Here is a 17,270-nt window from a genome sequence, read left to right on the forward strand (position 1 = left end):
GCTTTTTCAAAAGACAAATGGTTTGTCTTTAAGTTTTCTTGACGTAGAGTTGATTTGCAAGGTTGTGGTCGTTTCTGCTGTGCAACAAAGGGATTTTTCAGATTCTTTCCCCATATGGATTATCACGGAATATTCAGGAAGCTCCCCTGTGGCAAAGGAGAAGGTCTGGCGTTGCGTCAACTGTGGCGGTGCAGGCACAGCTGTGGCATGGGTTCAGTCCCTGGCTGGGGAACTTCCACATGCCACGGGCGCCAAAAAGAAATATTTAATAGAGTTCTCTGTGCCGTACAGCGGGTCCCCGTTGGCCAGTCCTTCCATGTAGCACAGCGCGCATATGCCGGTCCCAGACCCCAGTCCATCCCTCCCCCACCTGTCTGTCCCCTTTGGTAACCGTAAGTCAAACAGTCTTTAGACGTTATGTAAATAAAAGTCCTTTCTCTGCAGGAGTGAACTGGGTGAGAATACAAAAAGAAACAGGGAGTTCCCTTCGTGGCTCAGCAGAAACGAATCTGACTAGGATCCATGAGGACACGGGTTCGATCCCTGGCCTCGCTCAGTGGGTTAGGGATCCGGCATTGCCCTCAGCTGTGGTGTAGGTCACAGACATGGCTTGGATCTGGCATTGCTGTGGCTGTGGTGTAGGCCGGAGGCTGCAGCTCCCATTCAACCTCCAGCCTGGGAACCTCCATATGCTACAGGCACGGCCCTAAAAAGATATAAAATAAAATAAATAAGGTAACAGGAGACTTGGAATTGTTTAGTATCTTGTCTGTGGGGATGGGGACAGGACAACATAGGTGATGAAATTGCATGGAACTTGACCCGCACACACACACACACACACACACGCACACACACACACACACGCACGCACGCACGCACGTACACTGGAGAGCTCCAAATAAGAACAACGGAGCGCATCCATGTCGATACCAGGTTGTAGTGAGTCAGAGTTTTGCAAAAGGTTCCCACCGGAGGAGCCCTCCAAAGAGTACAAGGGACCTCTCTGTATTATTTTTTACAACTGTATGTAAATCTAAAATTATCTCAATCCTTTCAAAATGCAATAAAATAAACCATTATATAGGCTAGAGAAACAGCAAGGTCCTGCTGTTTAGCACAGAGAACTATATTCAACATCCGGTGATAAACCATGCTGGAAAAGGACATTTAAAAGAATTAATCAGGAGTTCCCGTCGTGGCCCAGTGGTTAACGAATCCAACCAGGAACCATGAGGTTGCGGGTTCGGTCCCTGCCCTTGCTCAGTGGGTTAACAATGTGGCGTTGCCGTGAGCTGTGGTGTAGGTCACAGACAAGGCTGGGTTCCCGCGTTGCTGTGGCTGTGGCATAGGCCGGGGGCTGCAGCTCCGATTCGACCCCTAGCCTGGGAACCTCCATGTGCTGCGGGAGCGGCCCTAGAAAAGGCAAAGAGACAAAAAATAATAATAATAATAAAAATAAAATAAAATAAAAGAATGAATCACTGCTGTACAGTAGAAATTAACACAACATTGTAAATCAACTATCTTTCAATAAAATAATTTTCTCTCTCTATCTCTTTCTTTTTTTTAAATTGTCTTTTTGTCTTTTTAGGGCCCCGCCCGTGGCATATGGAGGTTCTCAGGCTAGGGGTTGAATCAGAGCTGTAGCCGCACCACAGCGCCGCAACACCAGGATCTGAGCCTTGTCTGTGACCTACACCACAGCTCACGGCAACGCCGGATGCTTAACCCACTGAGCGAGGCCAGGGATCGAACCCACAACCTCAGGGTTCCTAGTCGGATTCGTTTCTGCTTTGCCATGACGGGAACTCCTAAAATAAATTTTTAATGCAAAAAAAAAAAATACAGTCTCTCCTCCCCCTCAACCCCAACCTCTTCTGACTTCCCTTTTTTTAGCCCTATCTCCCCACATTCAGGACGTGTGTGTACATTTATGAAATTATGCAGTACAAAAATATGCTGCATCTTGACATTATCATTTAGTTACACATCTTGGTGCTTTTTCCACATCAACACATGCACATGGAGCTTCATTATTTCAAACGCGTTCATGTTATTTTTTAAGAGGCCAAACCGTAACTTACTTAACCAGTTCTTGGTATAAGATCTAGATGGTTTCTGCTCTTTGCTTCACACACAAGACCCGTGGACGTTTCTACCTCCCTCTACCTCGGGCTATGTTTCTGCTATGTACGCAAAGGACAAACTCCTAGTGAAAGAATTCCTGGGTCCCAGGCTAGGTTCATAATGAACTTTGATAGAAAATGGCCAACGACCCTGCAAACTGCTGCATCAAGTACACTCCCACTAGAAATGGGTGAGTGTATTGTCTGCCCACAGCTTGTTACCCTGAATCGTATCGCACGTGACACTTTTTTGAGAAGCTAATGGATGAAAATACATCATCGACGTTTTGATGCTACTTCTGACTCCTCTCTTAGGCATTCTCGGTATACATGAATACACTATATGGGGTTTTATGCCCATTATTTTTTGGACTGTGCAGTCGTCTGTGGGGTAGATGTGATTTCCATTCCCTTAGAGCATCTGTGGTTACTTCCACTAGTTCTTACAGCGTGGTTTATATATGATAGTTCAGGGAACGGAGATGGCTGGTTCTAAGAGAGGCAAGCGTGTTCCTTCCAAATGCGTATTGCACATTGGCTTTCCTGAGTGTTGGTATCTACCCGCAGAGCCAGGGCTGTAAAGGAGGGTCTCTTTGTCCCTGTGCCTTCGCTGGTGTGGCAGGTGTGATGACTTTCTCCTCCCGTCTGCCACTGATCTGTGAAAAAGAAAACTCCACTTATACACATGTTAGACCCTTTTTTTTAACCCTCTCCAATGAATGTTTTAGGTTTTTTTTTAGTTATTATTTTCATTCTTTTTGTTTCTGTGCTTTAGATCGGATATTTCTTTCTAATCCATCTTCCAGCCAGATGATACTCTTTAGGTGAGGCAACATTGCATTATTATAGTTCTTAATTTCAGTTCTTTATTTCATTATTATCATTCCTAATTTTTTTTTTTTTTGTCTTTTTGCTATTTCTTTGAGCCACTCCCGCGGCATATGGAGGTTCCCAGGCTAGGGGTCGAATCGGAGCTGTAGCCACCGGCCTACACCAGAGCCACAGCAATGCGGGATCCGAGCCGCATCTGCAACCTACACCACAGCTCACGGCAACACCAGATCGTCAACCCACTGAGCAAGGGCAGGGATGGAACCGGCAACCTTATGGTTCCTAGTCGGATTCCTTAACCACTGCGCCACGATGGGAACTCCCTAATTTCTTAATTATATGCATTATTTTAGTTCTTAATTTCAGATATTGTATTTTGCAGTCTTAGAATTTTCCTGTGACTACTTTCTTTATCCCTTCCGGTTTTCTGATGAAATTCTTGTAAAATGATTCCTGAGCATTTTGGTCACCGTTACTGCCAGGTCTGTCTGTGACAGCTCCACTCTCTGTTCCCACTAGCAGCGGGTGAAGGTCCCAGCCTCTCCACGTCCCCCTGACCTTTGCTCTCTCTGTCTTTTTGTTGCTGACCATTCTTGTGGGTGCGAAGTGGCATCGCATTGTGGTTTGGACTTGCATTTCCTTAATGGCTAATAGCGTTGAGCATCTTTTCATGTATTTATTTGTGGGTCTTATATCTTCTTTGGAAAAAGGTCTATTCAGATTCTCTGTCCATTTTGTAATTGGGTTGTTTTGTTGTTGTTGAGTTGTAAGCATTTGCTGTCTAGCCTAGATACAAGTCCCTTATTTAGATATAGGATTTGCAAATATTTTCTCCTATCCTGCCATCTTTTCACTTTGCTCTCCCTCGCTCTCTTTTTTTGGTTTTGATTGTTTGTTTGTTTCGTCTTTTGAGCCCCGCACCTGCAGCATGTGGAAGTTCCCAGGCTAGGGGTCGAATTGGAGCTACAGTTGCCAGCCTACACCACAGCCACAGCAACACGGGATCCGAGCCGCGTCTGCAACCTACACCACAGCTCATGGCAACACCAGATCCTTAACCCACTAAGCAAGGCCAGGGATCGAACACGAAACCTCATGGTTCCTAATCATATTTGTTAACCACTGAGCCACGACGGGAACTCCTCATTTATTTTTTAATTGCAACTGCCCAGTACTCAGTCTGCAGCTACATATTCATGCTATTTCTTACAATGAAGTAGAGAGAAGATTTCACCCAAGCCTGCAAATATTATTGTGTGCCTTTCATATATAAGACAGTTCACTTGAAGCTGGCATTTTACTCTGCAAATATATGCAGAAACATGAGCCAAAATAGATTTATAGAAATGTTCATTAAAGCCTTGTTTGTAAAGCAAGCCAACAGAAACAATATAAATTTTCATCAACAAGGAACTGGTTAAATAAATTTTGTTCCAGCCTCACAGTTAAATAGTATGCAATTTTTTTTTTTTGTCTTTTTGTCTTTTTTTGTTGTTGTTGTTGTTGTTGTTGTTGTTGCTATTTCTTGGGCCGCTCCTGCAGCATATGGAGGTTCCCAGGCTAGGGGTTGAATCGGAGCTATAGCCACCGGCCTACGCCAGAGCCACAGCAACGCGGGATCCGAGCCGCGTCTGCAACCTACACCACAGCTCACGGCAACGCCGGATCATTAACCCACTGAGCAAGGGCAGGGACCGAACCCGCAACCTCATGGTTCCTAGTCGGATTCGTTAACCACTGCGCCACGACGGGAACTCCAGTATGCAATTTTTTTAAAGAATGTGATCAATTTGTATGTTTTAACATGGGAGTAACACCGTAATTTTATATCAAGTGACACAGTCAAGCTGTAAAACATTTGTAGAATATGGTGTCATGTGTGCGTATACACACCTGTATTCCGATCATGGGTATGTAGGGTTGAAAATAGTGTTAGGAGTCAGGAGAGGATGGGAGAGAGGAAGAAGGACTTTTACTTATGTAGCTTTTCTTGTACTGACTCCAGAGAGAACCAGGAAGAGAGTGAGGAGAATTCACAGGACACCCGTCTTATTAGAGCTTTTACCATTTTTGTTGCAGTCTGTCTTTTCAGGGCTGCACCCATGGCACATGGAGGTTCCCAGGCTAGGGGTCGAATCAGAGCTGTAGCTGCCGGCCTACACCACAGCCACAACAATGCCAGATCTGAGCCATGTCTGTGACCTGCACCACAGCTCACAGCAACACCGGATCCTTAACCCACTGCGCGAGGCCAGGGATCAAACCAGTGTCCTCATGGATACTAGTCAGATTCCTTTCCACTGAGCCATGATGGAAACTTCTAGAGCTTACTGTTTTGTGGGTCAGGAATTCAGGCAGGAGCTCCTCTGAGCATCAGCAGAGTCGCTTGCTGGTATCCAAGTGGGTGCTGGGCTGGGCTGGAAGGTCCAGGATGGCTTCACACACAGGCCTGCCCTAGAGAGTAATAGTGGCTTCCATTTCAGTGAGTGTTGACTGATGCCAGTCCTCGTTCCAGGACTGTACAGACATGGATTCACAGAGTCCTCATGCAGTCCTCACTATTGGGCCGGGGGAGGGGGGTGGGCTAATATTGCTCCCACTCTGCAGACAGGAAAACTGAGGCAGAGAGAGATGTGATTTGCCCAAGGTCACAATTCTAGTGAGTAGCTGGGCTGGGGTTAGGACCCGGAGCCTATAGGTCCTCGTATAGGCTCCGCACCAAAAAACCAAAACACTGCACCCAAAAACCCTGGGACCTCTGCACAGGGGTGGGGGTGGGGGTGGGGAAGGCGTCCTTCCCGAAGGGAGAAGGCACGGAGCTGACCTTGACCGCAGCAGTCTGGCGGACCCCCTTCTCCAGTGGTCAGAGCATCCTTCCTCCCCGGGTCCAGCCGAGCCGGTGATGGGAAAGGTCCCTGCTCCCTCCGAGAACTCCCGGGGGAGGAGAGGGGGTCAGGAAGCAACCCCTCTGAGCGCCCCGGGCCTGTGGACTCGCCGAGCAAGGTGAACGATGGCTCGGCATTCTCCAAAGTCTGGGTTCTCTTTCAGCTGGATGAACTTCAGAAGAGGCACCACGAAGCAAATTTGGCTGTGACCCCTTTGAAGGTAATATGGGTTTGAAATCAGTAGGAACTGTCTCTTCCAAGGAAAAAAAGAGCTGAATGTTTTTTCCCATTAGGAGATAGCCCATCGCTAGTGTATAAAAATACTGGGAAGAGGAATGAAAGAGAGAAATAACCCCCAAAGCCCCCCTTTGAATCTGGCGTTTTCAGGTATTTTCCTTCCAGTATATTTTTCGCATGTCTGAGACCCTTCAGAACCCGTGTGTCTGTGTCCTGCTTTTCCTGCTGGAGTGTGTGACCTGTAGAAGGACTGTCCTGTCTTTGCCCACCTTCGAAGCTGCTGTCACACTGGAGCCCAAAGCATGAGACACCGCAGTTCACAAAGGGAACGCTCTGTTCAGCCTCTGGGTCCATCCCTCCCCCCTCCCCCCTCCCCTCCCCCCCTTCCACTCCCCTCCCTCCCCTTCCCCTCTCCCTCCCTCCTCCCCCTTCCACTTCCCTCCCTCCTCCCCCTTCCACTTCCCTCCCTCCTCCCCCTTCCACTTCCCTCCCTCCTCTCCCTCCCCTCCCTCTCCTCCCCTCCCCCTCCCCCCCCCATGGAAATAAAAACACGATACCAACAACAGGATATTCACGGGAAGCCAGGCCTGAGCAGGAGAGTTTGGACTCCCCGTCCTCCCCACTCCCTCCCTGTCCCCCTTGGCAACCACCAGTCCATGAGTCTGTTTCTGTTCCATAGACAGGTTCATTTGTGCCTTATTCTAGGTTCTTCACATAAGTGGTATCATATGGTGTTTGTCTTTCTCTTTCTTTTTTTTTTTGTCTTTTTGTTGTTGTTGTTGTTGTTGCTATTTCTTGGGCCGCTCCCGCGGCATATGGAGGTTCCCAGGCTAGGGGTTGAATCGGAGCTGTAGCCACCAGCCTACGCCAGAGCCACAGCAACGCGGGATCCAAGCCGCGTCTGCAACCTACACCACAGCTCACGGCAACGCCGGATCCTTAACCCACTGAGCAAGGGCAGGGACCGAACCCGCAACCTCATGGTTTCTAGTCGGATTCGTTAACCACTGCGCCACGATGGGAACTCCTGTCTTTCTCTTTCTAACTTCACTTAGTTGAGACCCTCTCATCACATCCATGTTGCTGCAAATACCATTATTTCGTTCCTTTTTATGGCTGAGCAGTTTGGGGTTGGTAGATGCCAACTGTGACATTTAGAATGGATGAGCAATGAGGTCCTGCTGTGCAGCACAGGGCGCTGTGTCCAGTCTCTTGGGATGGACCACGATGGAAGATGAAATGGGAAAAAGAATGTGTGTATATGTGTGACTGGGTCACTATGCTGTACAGCAGAAATTGACTCAGCACTGTAAATCAACTCTACCCTAATAAAAATAATTAAAAAAAAAGAAAAAGATACGCTATAGAAAAAAAAAAAAAAAGAAGAGGTTGGATTGGACAGGGAGGAGCCTCAGGGCCCTGGGTTCAAATCGAGCCCCTCCTTGGGGCCATCATTCACCTTTGGGGCCTCGGTTTTCTCATCTGGGATGGGAATTGGGGTTCCTAACCTGCTGTGGGCGGTTTGGTGAGGCTCTAATGATGAATGGCTACCCTCTGTCGCATGCCTGCCATGTGCCAGGGGCCACACCTATCTTCTCAACAACGCAGTATCTCAACATGTCAGGGAGGAAACCCCGAGCCCTGCTCTGCAGATGGGGAAACGGAGGCTCAGAGAGACACAGTGCCTTGCCCGTACCCACACAGCACGACCCTGTAGCAGAGCCAAGATTTAACCCAGCTTCGTCTGATGCCACACCTTCCCATCAGCCACACTCTCTCTCCGAGAGCCCAGTCCTGTCATGGTCAACAGCGGCCTCTCTCTCAGGGGGAGCTGCACAGAGCAGATTTCAGCTGATACTGGCTGGATGAACGGGACCCTGATGTTCGGGGGTGTGATCCTGGGGGCCCGGGGCACACCAGCCTCCAGCTCAGACCGCCCGCCCATCCTGCCTGCCTGCAGTTAGGCGCCTGGCACCCCTGCCCAGGGACTGATGCGCAGATGCCCCTGACCCTCTGGGACTGGCTCGGAAGGGAGTTCTGGCCGGGAGGGGTCACCACCTCCTCCGCTAGTGCAGGGGACGATGGGAGCCTGTCAGCCCCTCTGGACATGCGCAGATGGGGGAGCTCATTTCATGGTGGGAGTGGGGGTCACGCACTCCTGGGATTCACAGAACAAATGCCTCCCAAAAGCCATGCTGTGCCCAGCCATAGCACAGGGATGGTCCCGGGGGTCAAGGGGAATGGAAGCCTTGACCCCGAGGAGCCCCAGGCTATGTGGGAGACAGACTCCCAGATATGACTAACTGCTGGGACAGAAGGAAGTTGGGAGCCTGGGCACAGAGGGACACAGGCCCTGAGTATCGGGGTGGCTCACCGGGGGAGGCGACGCTCAGGCTGGCCTCTGAACAGAGCTGCACAAGGCTCTTCTGGGCTTGGGACATGTAGGAGCCACCAAAGAGTGAGGAGGAAGCATCTGGGGTGGGGGTGGTGTCAGGGGGTCGGAGGGGGTGCCCGTGTGGCTGGAACAGCAGTGAGGAGGGCCACTGGGATGGGGGTGGAGAGGCACAGGCTGGGTCTCATCTTTCGGGCGTGCGGGCCGTCCTGGGCTGGCTCTGTGTCAGTCTCTTTTGGTCCTGGAGACCTGACTGTGCCCACTGTACAGATGGGCAAGTCAAGGGGTAGGGAGGAGCTTGGCCTCATAGCTGGTCAGTGGTGGGGCTGACGTCCACGCTGTGGACTCATCCGGAAGGCATCCAGGGGGCTGTAGGGAGCCCTGATGAGGGGGCCGCAGGGCAGCCCTGGATTCCGGAGCTGGCTGTGGCTTGTGGGTAAAGGGAGGGATTGCAGGGAGGAGGCTGAGCTGGGGCAGGGCTGGGGGATACAGAGAAGGATGCCCACCCCTGACCCCCCGGCCCAGCCATCCAGCCCGCAGGGGAGCCCTGCCCGCCATGGACCCACCCGTGTCTTCACTCCCGCCCTTCCAGGCCAAGTTGGCTTCCCTGGTCCAGAAGTGCCGGGAGAGGAACCACCTGATCACCCGCCTGCTGGAGGAGCTGCACAGACACGAGGGGGGGAACCACCTGCTCTCTGAGATGGCACACAGCATGGTGACCGACGTGGCGCTGGCTGAGTACGCGGCCACCTTCCTGGCTCCGGGGGACCCAGAGGTAGGTTCCCACAGGTAGCCCTGCCCCCTTGTCCTGGGGGGGCTGTAGGCTCATCCACCACCCTGACCTGCCCTCTCCGTCCCTCCCTCCCTCCTTCTGTTCACTCACCCCGCCTGGAACTCACCCTGGACTCCCGTGTGCCAGCACCTAATGGCCTGCTTAGAGCTGGTGTCGGGAGGTGACCGCGCCATCCTGAACCTTAAAAAGTGCTCAGGACACGGTGTAGGAGACAGACACACAAACCACGACTTTAATTCAGTTGTCAGACAAGCACTCGGCATGTGTTTCGTTGCCTGGTTTCTTCCCGTGTGCCGCAGGACCTTAGCACTTGCCACTTCCTCTGGCAGGATTCTTTCTTGTCGGCCCTGCAGCCTCTCACCCATCCTTCAGGGCACAGTTCAAGCGTGACCTTGCCCAGGAGCCTGCTCTGAGTCCCACAGACTCCAGGGTTAGCCATGCACCCCTCTGTCCTTCATCACACGTGGGCCTGTGTGATGCGACAATTCAAGGGACTCCCCTTACTGTTGGGGGAGTTTCATCGCAACCTCTCTGGTGGGGCTGAGGGTTTCAGGCTTCTTCAGAGGCAGAATAGGGGCCGGGAGGGAAATCAGCAGCTAGCCGAGGGGCCTGGCACAGCACCTGTGTGTTGACGAGGCAGGACGGAAAGCAGGGTTTCAGGGAAGGTGCTGGATCCGGGAGGTGTCACCTGGGAGGGAGGCCGCTATGTCTGAGAAGTCGTCATTGCAGTGAGGGCCCCGCCCTCCAAAGGTTGCGCTGGGTCTGAACTAGACCCGACTTGTTCACTGAGATTGGACAGGCTGACTTCCATGGACCAAATTCACAGAGACTGAGGTATAAACCTAAATGCTATCTTTCTCCTTTCCCTTGAGAGACCAAACTCTGTGCAGGCTGAAATGTGGGGTGGATGGGTGAAAAAGGAATCAGCGTGTTCTCTCCCTGTAGTGGAGTTACCTGGAAAGTCAAGTTCATTCATCATTCGTAAGTCAATACACGTTTATAGTTAGAAGGTCATTTGAGAGACTAATGGTGTCATCAGCCTGATGCCTTCATTTCCTGAAAGACATGCTCCTGGGCCACGACGTGCCTCCCCGTGGGCCAGAGGGTTCAAGGCCATGGCCAGTCATAAGCAGCTACTCCCTGCTTTAAAAGTGAGCTTGAATCCTCCTTGACCCGTTTTGCATTATTTTACAGTTCAGCTCACCAAGAATACCCCCGTTTTCATGATCTGGGGGATGGTTCACTGTTCCCTCCACGAACCACAGAAGCCTGGCTCTGCCATTTCATCTCACAAATATTTATTGAGCACCCATTACCACGAGCCAGGCGTGGTGCCGGGCGCTGAGGAGGCATGGTGAACCAACAGGCCCAAACAGGCATGCCAACAGGGAAATAGTCGTAAATTATGGTGAGGAAGGGCATAGACAGAGACTGTGTGTGTGCCTTTGGGCAAGACCTTAATGGCTCTGAGCCTCAGTTTGCTCATCCGTAAAATGGGAATAGTACCGCCTACCTGGCAGAATGGACCTGAAGATGGATGGAAATAACTCATGATGCATCCTCTGCAGAGATGTCCCTGAGGGTGGGAACCTGGTCCTCGGGTGAGCAGTTGTCAAGGGGCCAGCTCTGGCATCAGGAACCCTGGGTTCAAGTCTTAGCTCTGCCACAGTCTAGCTTGGCAGCCTTTGGAGGGGACACTGATATATACCTCTTCCCTTGGGGGCCTTCATGTAACCGACTCAGGCAGTCCTCCCGTGGGGGAGGTGCTGTCATTATCCCCATTTTCCAGGCGGGAAGACTGAGGCTCAAAGAGGTTAGAAATTGTGCCCAAAGACACTGGTCTATAAGATGCTTTCCAGCTCAGTCTTTGTGTGTTAAGTCGTTTGCCTAAGCAGAGCTGGGATTTGAACCTGGCGGTGGGATTCTGTGCACGGCCACGGCAGCTCTGACCCCCATGGGAAGTGGGGGAGAAGGGGGTGTGATGGGTGCCCCGTGGTGCTCAGGGGCACGTGGGCAGCAGCACGGGCTCTGGCACCTACGTACCCGAGGCCCTCAGTGAGTCGGTCCCTCTCGTCACTGGAAGGCCAGTCCTCTGTATGCAGATATAAGGCATCAGGGAAAAAAAACAAAACAAAACCCATGATGTGTTTGAGAAGCAAAGTGGGCTCCAGGCCGGCTGGAGTGGGGGGTCCTGCGTAGAGCAGGGGTGGAAGCCTGGACAGAAGGTCACAGACACCTGCCTGCTCCCCACGGTGTTTGCACCGGGTTCTTCAGTGAAGCGGGAGCTGCTGAGGGGTTGGAACAGGATCCGTGAACCCGCAGGCATGCGGTCTAGACTGAGCTGCAGAGCCCCAGGCAAACCACGCACATCGCAGCCAGATGGCTCTGGCCGTGAACACCCGAGGTCCAGGCAGCTGAGCCGAGCTCGGGTTGGGGGTTTGCGGGGAGCACTGAGACCCTCTTGGAGGTGGCGGTGGCGGCAGCTCCTCCCACTGGCAGCTGGGCAGGAAGTGGGTTTCCAGGGGCTGGTTCTCGTTGGAGAGAACACAGATGGAACTTTCCATGGAGATGCTGGGCTCTGGCTCTGAGCCTGGGAGGGCTGCTCGTTGGCTGGGGAGACCCCAGTGGGCTTGGGTGGGATTTGCAGGAGCGGGGAAGGTGGACCTGGGAGCACGGAGGGTGTGGCTGCGAGGCGAGGGAACCGCCCGGGGAGGTCCTGGACCCTGGGGGCCGGGGCTCCTGTTCACTGGGAGGGGCTCCCGCTAACCACAGTCACCTGCAGGAGCACGGGGGGTGGGGGGCACCTGGACCGGCTGCTGTTGGTTTATTCGCAGGAAGCATGATGATGGCCGAGCATCACAGGGTCCTCCCTGAGTCACTGAACTCACTTCAACCTCCCACCATCGAGGAGGAGACAGCACCGGAGTGGTCAGAGAGCCGGTCGAGGTCACGCAAAGGGGTAGCTGGCTGGGGCTTAGAGCTGGGGCCTGTCTGAGCTCCCACCCTTTCAGGAAGGGGGTGCTCCGGGCCCACAGCGGTGGCTCAGGGTCAGGGCCCCCCTCCCCCTGACTTCCTTCTCCCACTCTGGTGGGGCGGGTGATGGACACTGAGCTCCCGTGGGCTCAGCACCCTTTAAGCAGCACGCGTTCACCCCTCACAGTTCTGGAGGTGAAGCTGGAGGTCAGAGTGCCAGCACAGTGGCTTTCTGGCGAGGGCCCTCTTCCCAGGGTGCAGGTGGGCCGCCTTCTTGCCATGCCCTCGCATGACACAGAGTGCCAGCTCCCTCTCACCTCTTCTTATAAGGTCACCGGTTTCATCCTGAGGATTCTGTCCCCAGGGTCTGGTCATCTCCCCACGACCCCACCTCCAGATGCGGTCACGTGGAGGTGAGGGTTTCAGCCTGTGTTTGGGGGGCGGGGACACAGATGTTCCATGCAGAGCACTGAGGGACCGGGACAGATGCGTGGGTGGGACGAGGGCTGCTGGCCCCCAGAGCTGCCGTCTGCCTGAGCTGGGGTCTTGTCCTTCCCTCAGCATCTCAGCTGCCACTGTCCCCACCGGTCAGCCTTGCAACTGCCCTAGTTTCCTTCTCCCAGCTCTGCTGCTTCTCTCCAGCTCGGGCACTGGTCCTGAAATGGGGATTCCATGAGGCCAGCTTGGCCAGCTCCCCGCTGCCTTTCAGCTGAGCATACTGGGGTCTTGCCCCCTCTGTGGCTTTAGCGGGGACGGGAGCCCAGGCTCGGCAGGTTCCTTCCATTCTTGGCCTCCTCAAACCTCTTGGGGGTTCTCAGTTACCTCCCCATCCCCAGACTGGCCTGACCGGGCAGGGCTCAGGGCACCAGATTCTCAGCGCCCCTTACACCCCACCCCCACCCCCACCCCCAGCCCCAGGGTATCTCTTGTTTCTGGATTCCACCAGGACCTAGACTGGCGATATTCCCAAGCCAAGAATGTTGTGCCTCGGGTGTCACCCTGTTCTTGAAGGCAGATGCCTGGGTGCCAAGGGGAGGTGGAGCGGGGAGCCCTCCTGCTGGTGCCTGACCGACCTCCCCCGGGGTCAGGGGTCAGCTCAGCAAACAGAAGGTGCACCAGAGAATGGGTTGACCCCTGCCTGACTCTCCGCAGTTCCTGGGACATGAGAGTCCCTGCACGGAGTTTCACCCGGCGGGTAGAGACACCCCAGATGCTGAAGAATTGCCACCCCGTGACTGCGTGCTCACCCTCACCTCCTAGGCTGCCTCCTCTCTTAGTCCTTGGTGGCCAGGGGTGGGGCTTGCTGACCTCTTGTAGGGTCTATAAGGGCTGAACAAGACCTCACGTCAAATGCCCATCACGGTGCTGCCCCATAAAGGCCCTCGAAGAGGGTGTAGGGTCCCTTCAAGCAGCACCAAAGTGTGATGCCACGGAGGGAAGTCAGCGACTTGGCGTCCTAACACCCGAGGGTCCCCTGGACCCCAGGCTGGGAGAGACGCAAACGGCCCGGCAAGGAAGCTGCTCGCTCCACTTCCTCGTGCCCTGCTTTTTCCTCTTCCCTCCACGTCCGGGAAGCGTCTTCTCCTCTGGGTGTCGGTCAGCAAGCTCTATATATGGGCCTTCAGAAATGGAATCTCATCTTCGAAAGAGCAGCGAGACCGAGAGCCCTAAATTCCCTTAATTCATTAAATCGGTGACCCGAAGCCTGGGCCTCCCAGGATCCAGGCAATGATTGTCTCCTTATCTCCTGCCTGTGTGAAGTGGAGATTTCCCCACGTCTTACCTGGGGAGAGACGTGGGGGAGCAGAGGGGAGGCAAGGCTTTATCCATCTGCTGCGCTGCTTGGAGCCTTTAGAGATGCTCATTCTCCTTCTGATTTTGACAAAACCCTGCAAGGAGCACATTAGTGGCTTCACTCTGCAGATGGAGAGGGCAAGGCTCCGAGACGTCAACTGCCTTGGCCAAGACCAGGGGGCCAGGAAGACCTGAGGCTGCCTGGCTCTGAGCCCCTTCAGGCCAATGAGATAAATGAGGAGCAGGAAGCAGGGGGAAGATGCATAGATCTCTGATAACTTGCTGACTCGAGTGCCTCCGGAAGACCATTAGAGCACTTGAGGCGCCTCTTTGGATACAGAGGTCAGCCAAGCCTCACTTTCACGTTGAGAAAGTCTGTGCCTAATAAGACATCTAAGCCCAGGTGCAAGAAAAAGCATGTATTTGAAGCATAGCCATGAGCAGGGAGGGGAAGGAGAGCGATTTGGGGATATAATTCCAGGAGGAGGACGTGTACAAACCAGCCTTGAAGGATGAAAAAAAGAGATGTAACATCTGGAAGGACGGAGTGAAGGCCCTCGAGGCTGGGAGACCTGCAGGTGCAAAGGCACTGGGGTGGGAAGGGCCATGGTGCTCAGAGACATGCAGTTTCGGGGGATATAAGCAAAGTGCTCTGAGAGCTGGAAACGCAGTGAGAGAACAGCCTGGTACAGAAGGCTCCCTGGAAAGATTGTTGGGCCATAATTCATGCCCTTGTGTATTAATCTCTGGAGCAGTCAGTCTATTTTAGGTGGATAGTCACAGAGCCCAGGTGTCCCAGTGTAGCATACAGGGACTGTGGGAGAGCCAGGTACCGGAACGCTCTGATCCCAGGTGGAATCAGAGAAGACTTCACAGAAGTGGGAACATTTGGATTGGGTATTGACGTATACATAGGAGTTCGCCAGAGAGTGAAAGAGTAAGAGTCTTCCAGGCAGGAGGCGGCGGGTGTGAGTACTTAGAGGACACAAAGGAGATGGTCTGGGCTGTTGGTCTGGAATCAACTCTAACCAGCCTGGAAGATCCAACCATTGTTATTGAATCAGTTGGGGGCCATGGGGCTGAGCAGTGGGGTTACCATTGCCTCTTCACCTCTTACAGACCCTGTGCATTTATGGGCTCCTGGAGGACAGCTAGGCTGGGGGTGGTGCAGGGACCTGCACAAGCCCCACCTGGGCTCACGGGTGACTGAGCCAGGGGCCCAGGGCACAGCTCAGTGATCACCTCTCACAAGGTGGCCAGGGGACCTCCCTGCAGAGAGGGTGTTTCTCCTGGAAACTCTGCCGTCTGCCTGCCCTCATTTCCCCCCTTTTCACATCTTTTCAAACACAGGTCTTCTTCTCCCTTTGGTGATTTCATTTGAGTCAAGGAAATGGAAGCTTTTCTTTGCACCTGCATTCCAGGAGCAAATCCTGGACCCCTCTGAGGGTCGTGGGCAGAGGAGAGAGGGGGTCCTGCCTGCATTTTCATGTACCCAGGGACGAGTGGGTCTGGCCACTCTCTGCAGGGGTGAGGGAATGCTTTATCCAGTTGCAGTCGTCTGTGGAAGGCTTGTCCCCCTGTGTCATGCAAAATAACTGCAGAGATGTCGTTTTTGTTTTTTTGTTTTTTTTCCCAGACAAGCTGCCACCTGGACCTGGATGTCGAGTCTGAGCAGACAGCAGATGAAAAGGGTCAGTGCAATTTTCAGTTCGGAAGAGCCTGCGGCTCAGACACAGTCCAAGCCAGCAGGACAATGGGACAAGGGGACCAGGGTGGCTTAGGTGGATTAGGTATTATGCGAGGGGCCAAGGGCAGGGTCAAGTGCAGACGACGGAAGGAAACCAGACCCCGCTGTCTCGTGCCCTCTTCCCATCTTGGCTCTGCCTTTTCATTTCACGGCCTAAGGAGAACGCGTTAGAAAGATATTGACAGTATCAGAATGGCCAAATTCTGGGGCCCGGTAGTTTAAGTCCTGGAAATTTATCCTATGTAAATAATGCTATGTGTGGGAAGGCTCCAGGGACAGGTGTTTCCATGCCAGGGTATTTACTGTAGTGAAAAACTGTGGAAGAAAATGCCAGCGTTGTTAATGAACTCGTAGTCATTGAGTATGAAATACTAGTCCTAAGCCGATGCGGATAAAGTGTGATATTCTACTAAATGGAAATGGATAAAAAAATGGAATGTGTCGGATGGCTGCGATGCTGTAACGATACGTGAACATCTATGAATGACCACGTAGGCCAGAAGAGAAACTAAAGCACTCACAGGGCTTACTTAGCTGATCACATGGTGGGCTCTTTGCAGTTCTATTATTTTTATTGTTAAAAAAATTAAAATGCTATCCAGTCAGAGAGAATGTCTCTGGGCCCTGATTTAAAGTGCAATGTACGGAGTTTCCATCATGGCTCGGTGAAAAGGAATCTGACTAGCATCCAGGAGGACACAGGTTCGATCCCTGGCCTCACTCGGTGGTGTAGGTGGAAGATGTGGCTCGGATCCCACGTTGCTGTGGCTTGGTGTAGGCCTGCAGCTGCAGCTCTGATTCGACCCCTAGCCTGGGAACCTCCATATGCCACAGGTGCGGCCCTAAAAAAAAAGACAGAAAAAAAAAAAGTGCAATGTACTATGAGCATTGGCTGGGGTGGGGTGGGGTAGGGTGGGGTTCCTAGAGGTTTGTTTAGGATTATGATGTTTTTAGGGACTCAATATAAAAGTGAAGATATTATGGATGGTATTACCTTTAGGCAACTGGGCTGTTCTTGATAATTGCTCACTTAGCGATTCTTATTACTAGATTCTATTCTTACCTGCTGTGTGACCTTGGATGAGTTAATTAACCTCTCTGAGTCCCAGACGCTTATCTTTAAAGGGAGGATAACACGGCCTTTTTCAGATGTGTTCGTGCCAGGCACTTTGCAGGGTGCCAACAAGCAGGAAGAGAGACCTGTCTTCACGGTTTAGCTGGTCAGGACCTGTCTTCAGTTTTGAGCTGGGCCCGGCTTTCTGCATCTTCATCTTCTACCCCTGCGATCTGAGTTGGCCTCTGTTTTCACAGTGGGAGGTGCATGAATTCTAGCCGGTCCTGCTTTTGCCCCTAGTTTGTGCAAGTCTCCGCTTTTCTCTGGGCTCAGCTTCCTCCCCTCTAAAAGAAAGGAATGTATTAGATTGACTTAGTTATTTATTCATTCAGCCTTTCTAGAAGGCTGCCTTGTGCCAGACCCCTGAGAGGTGCT

At 52.7% G+C, this 17,270-nt stretch overlaps 1 protein-coding gene across 4 annotated transcripts in view; it reads left to right on the forward strand.

The window, feature by feature from the left end:
• C8H4orf50 (chromosome 8 C4orf50 homolog) overlaps positions 1 to 17,270 on the forward strand; it is a 65,543-nt gene that overhangs the window by 43,183 nt on the left and 5,090 nt on the right. For 3 of the 4 annotated variants that reach the window (XM_021100974.2, XM_084970821.1, XM_013978516.3), the window contains 3 exons: positions 6,009 to 6,065; positions 9,067 to 9,249; positions 15,671 to 15,725. In XM_021100974.2, the coding sequence (XP_020956633.2) occupies positions 6,009 to 6,065; positions 9,067 to 9,249; positions 15,671 to 15,725 (295 nt within the window). 4 annotated transcript variants of the gene reach the window in all.

This window comes from Sus scrofa, chromosome 8 (assembly GCF_054392235.1).
Source record: "Sus scrofa isolate SSC_HxYL_T2T_F1_AM1 chromosome 8, Sscrofa_HxYL_maternal_Yorkshire_Landrace_v2.0, whole genome shotgun sequence".
Classification (NCBI taxonomy): Eukaryota; Metazoa; Chordata; class Mammalia; order Artiodactyla; family Suidae; genus Sus; species Sus scrofa.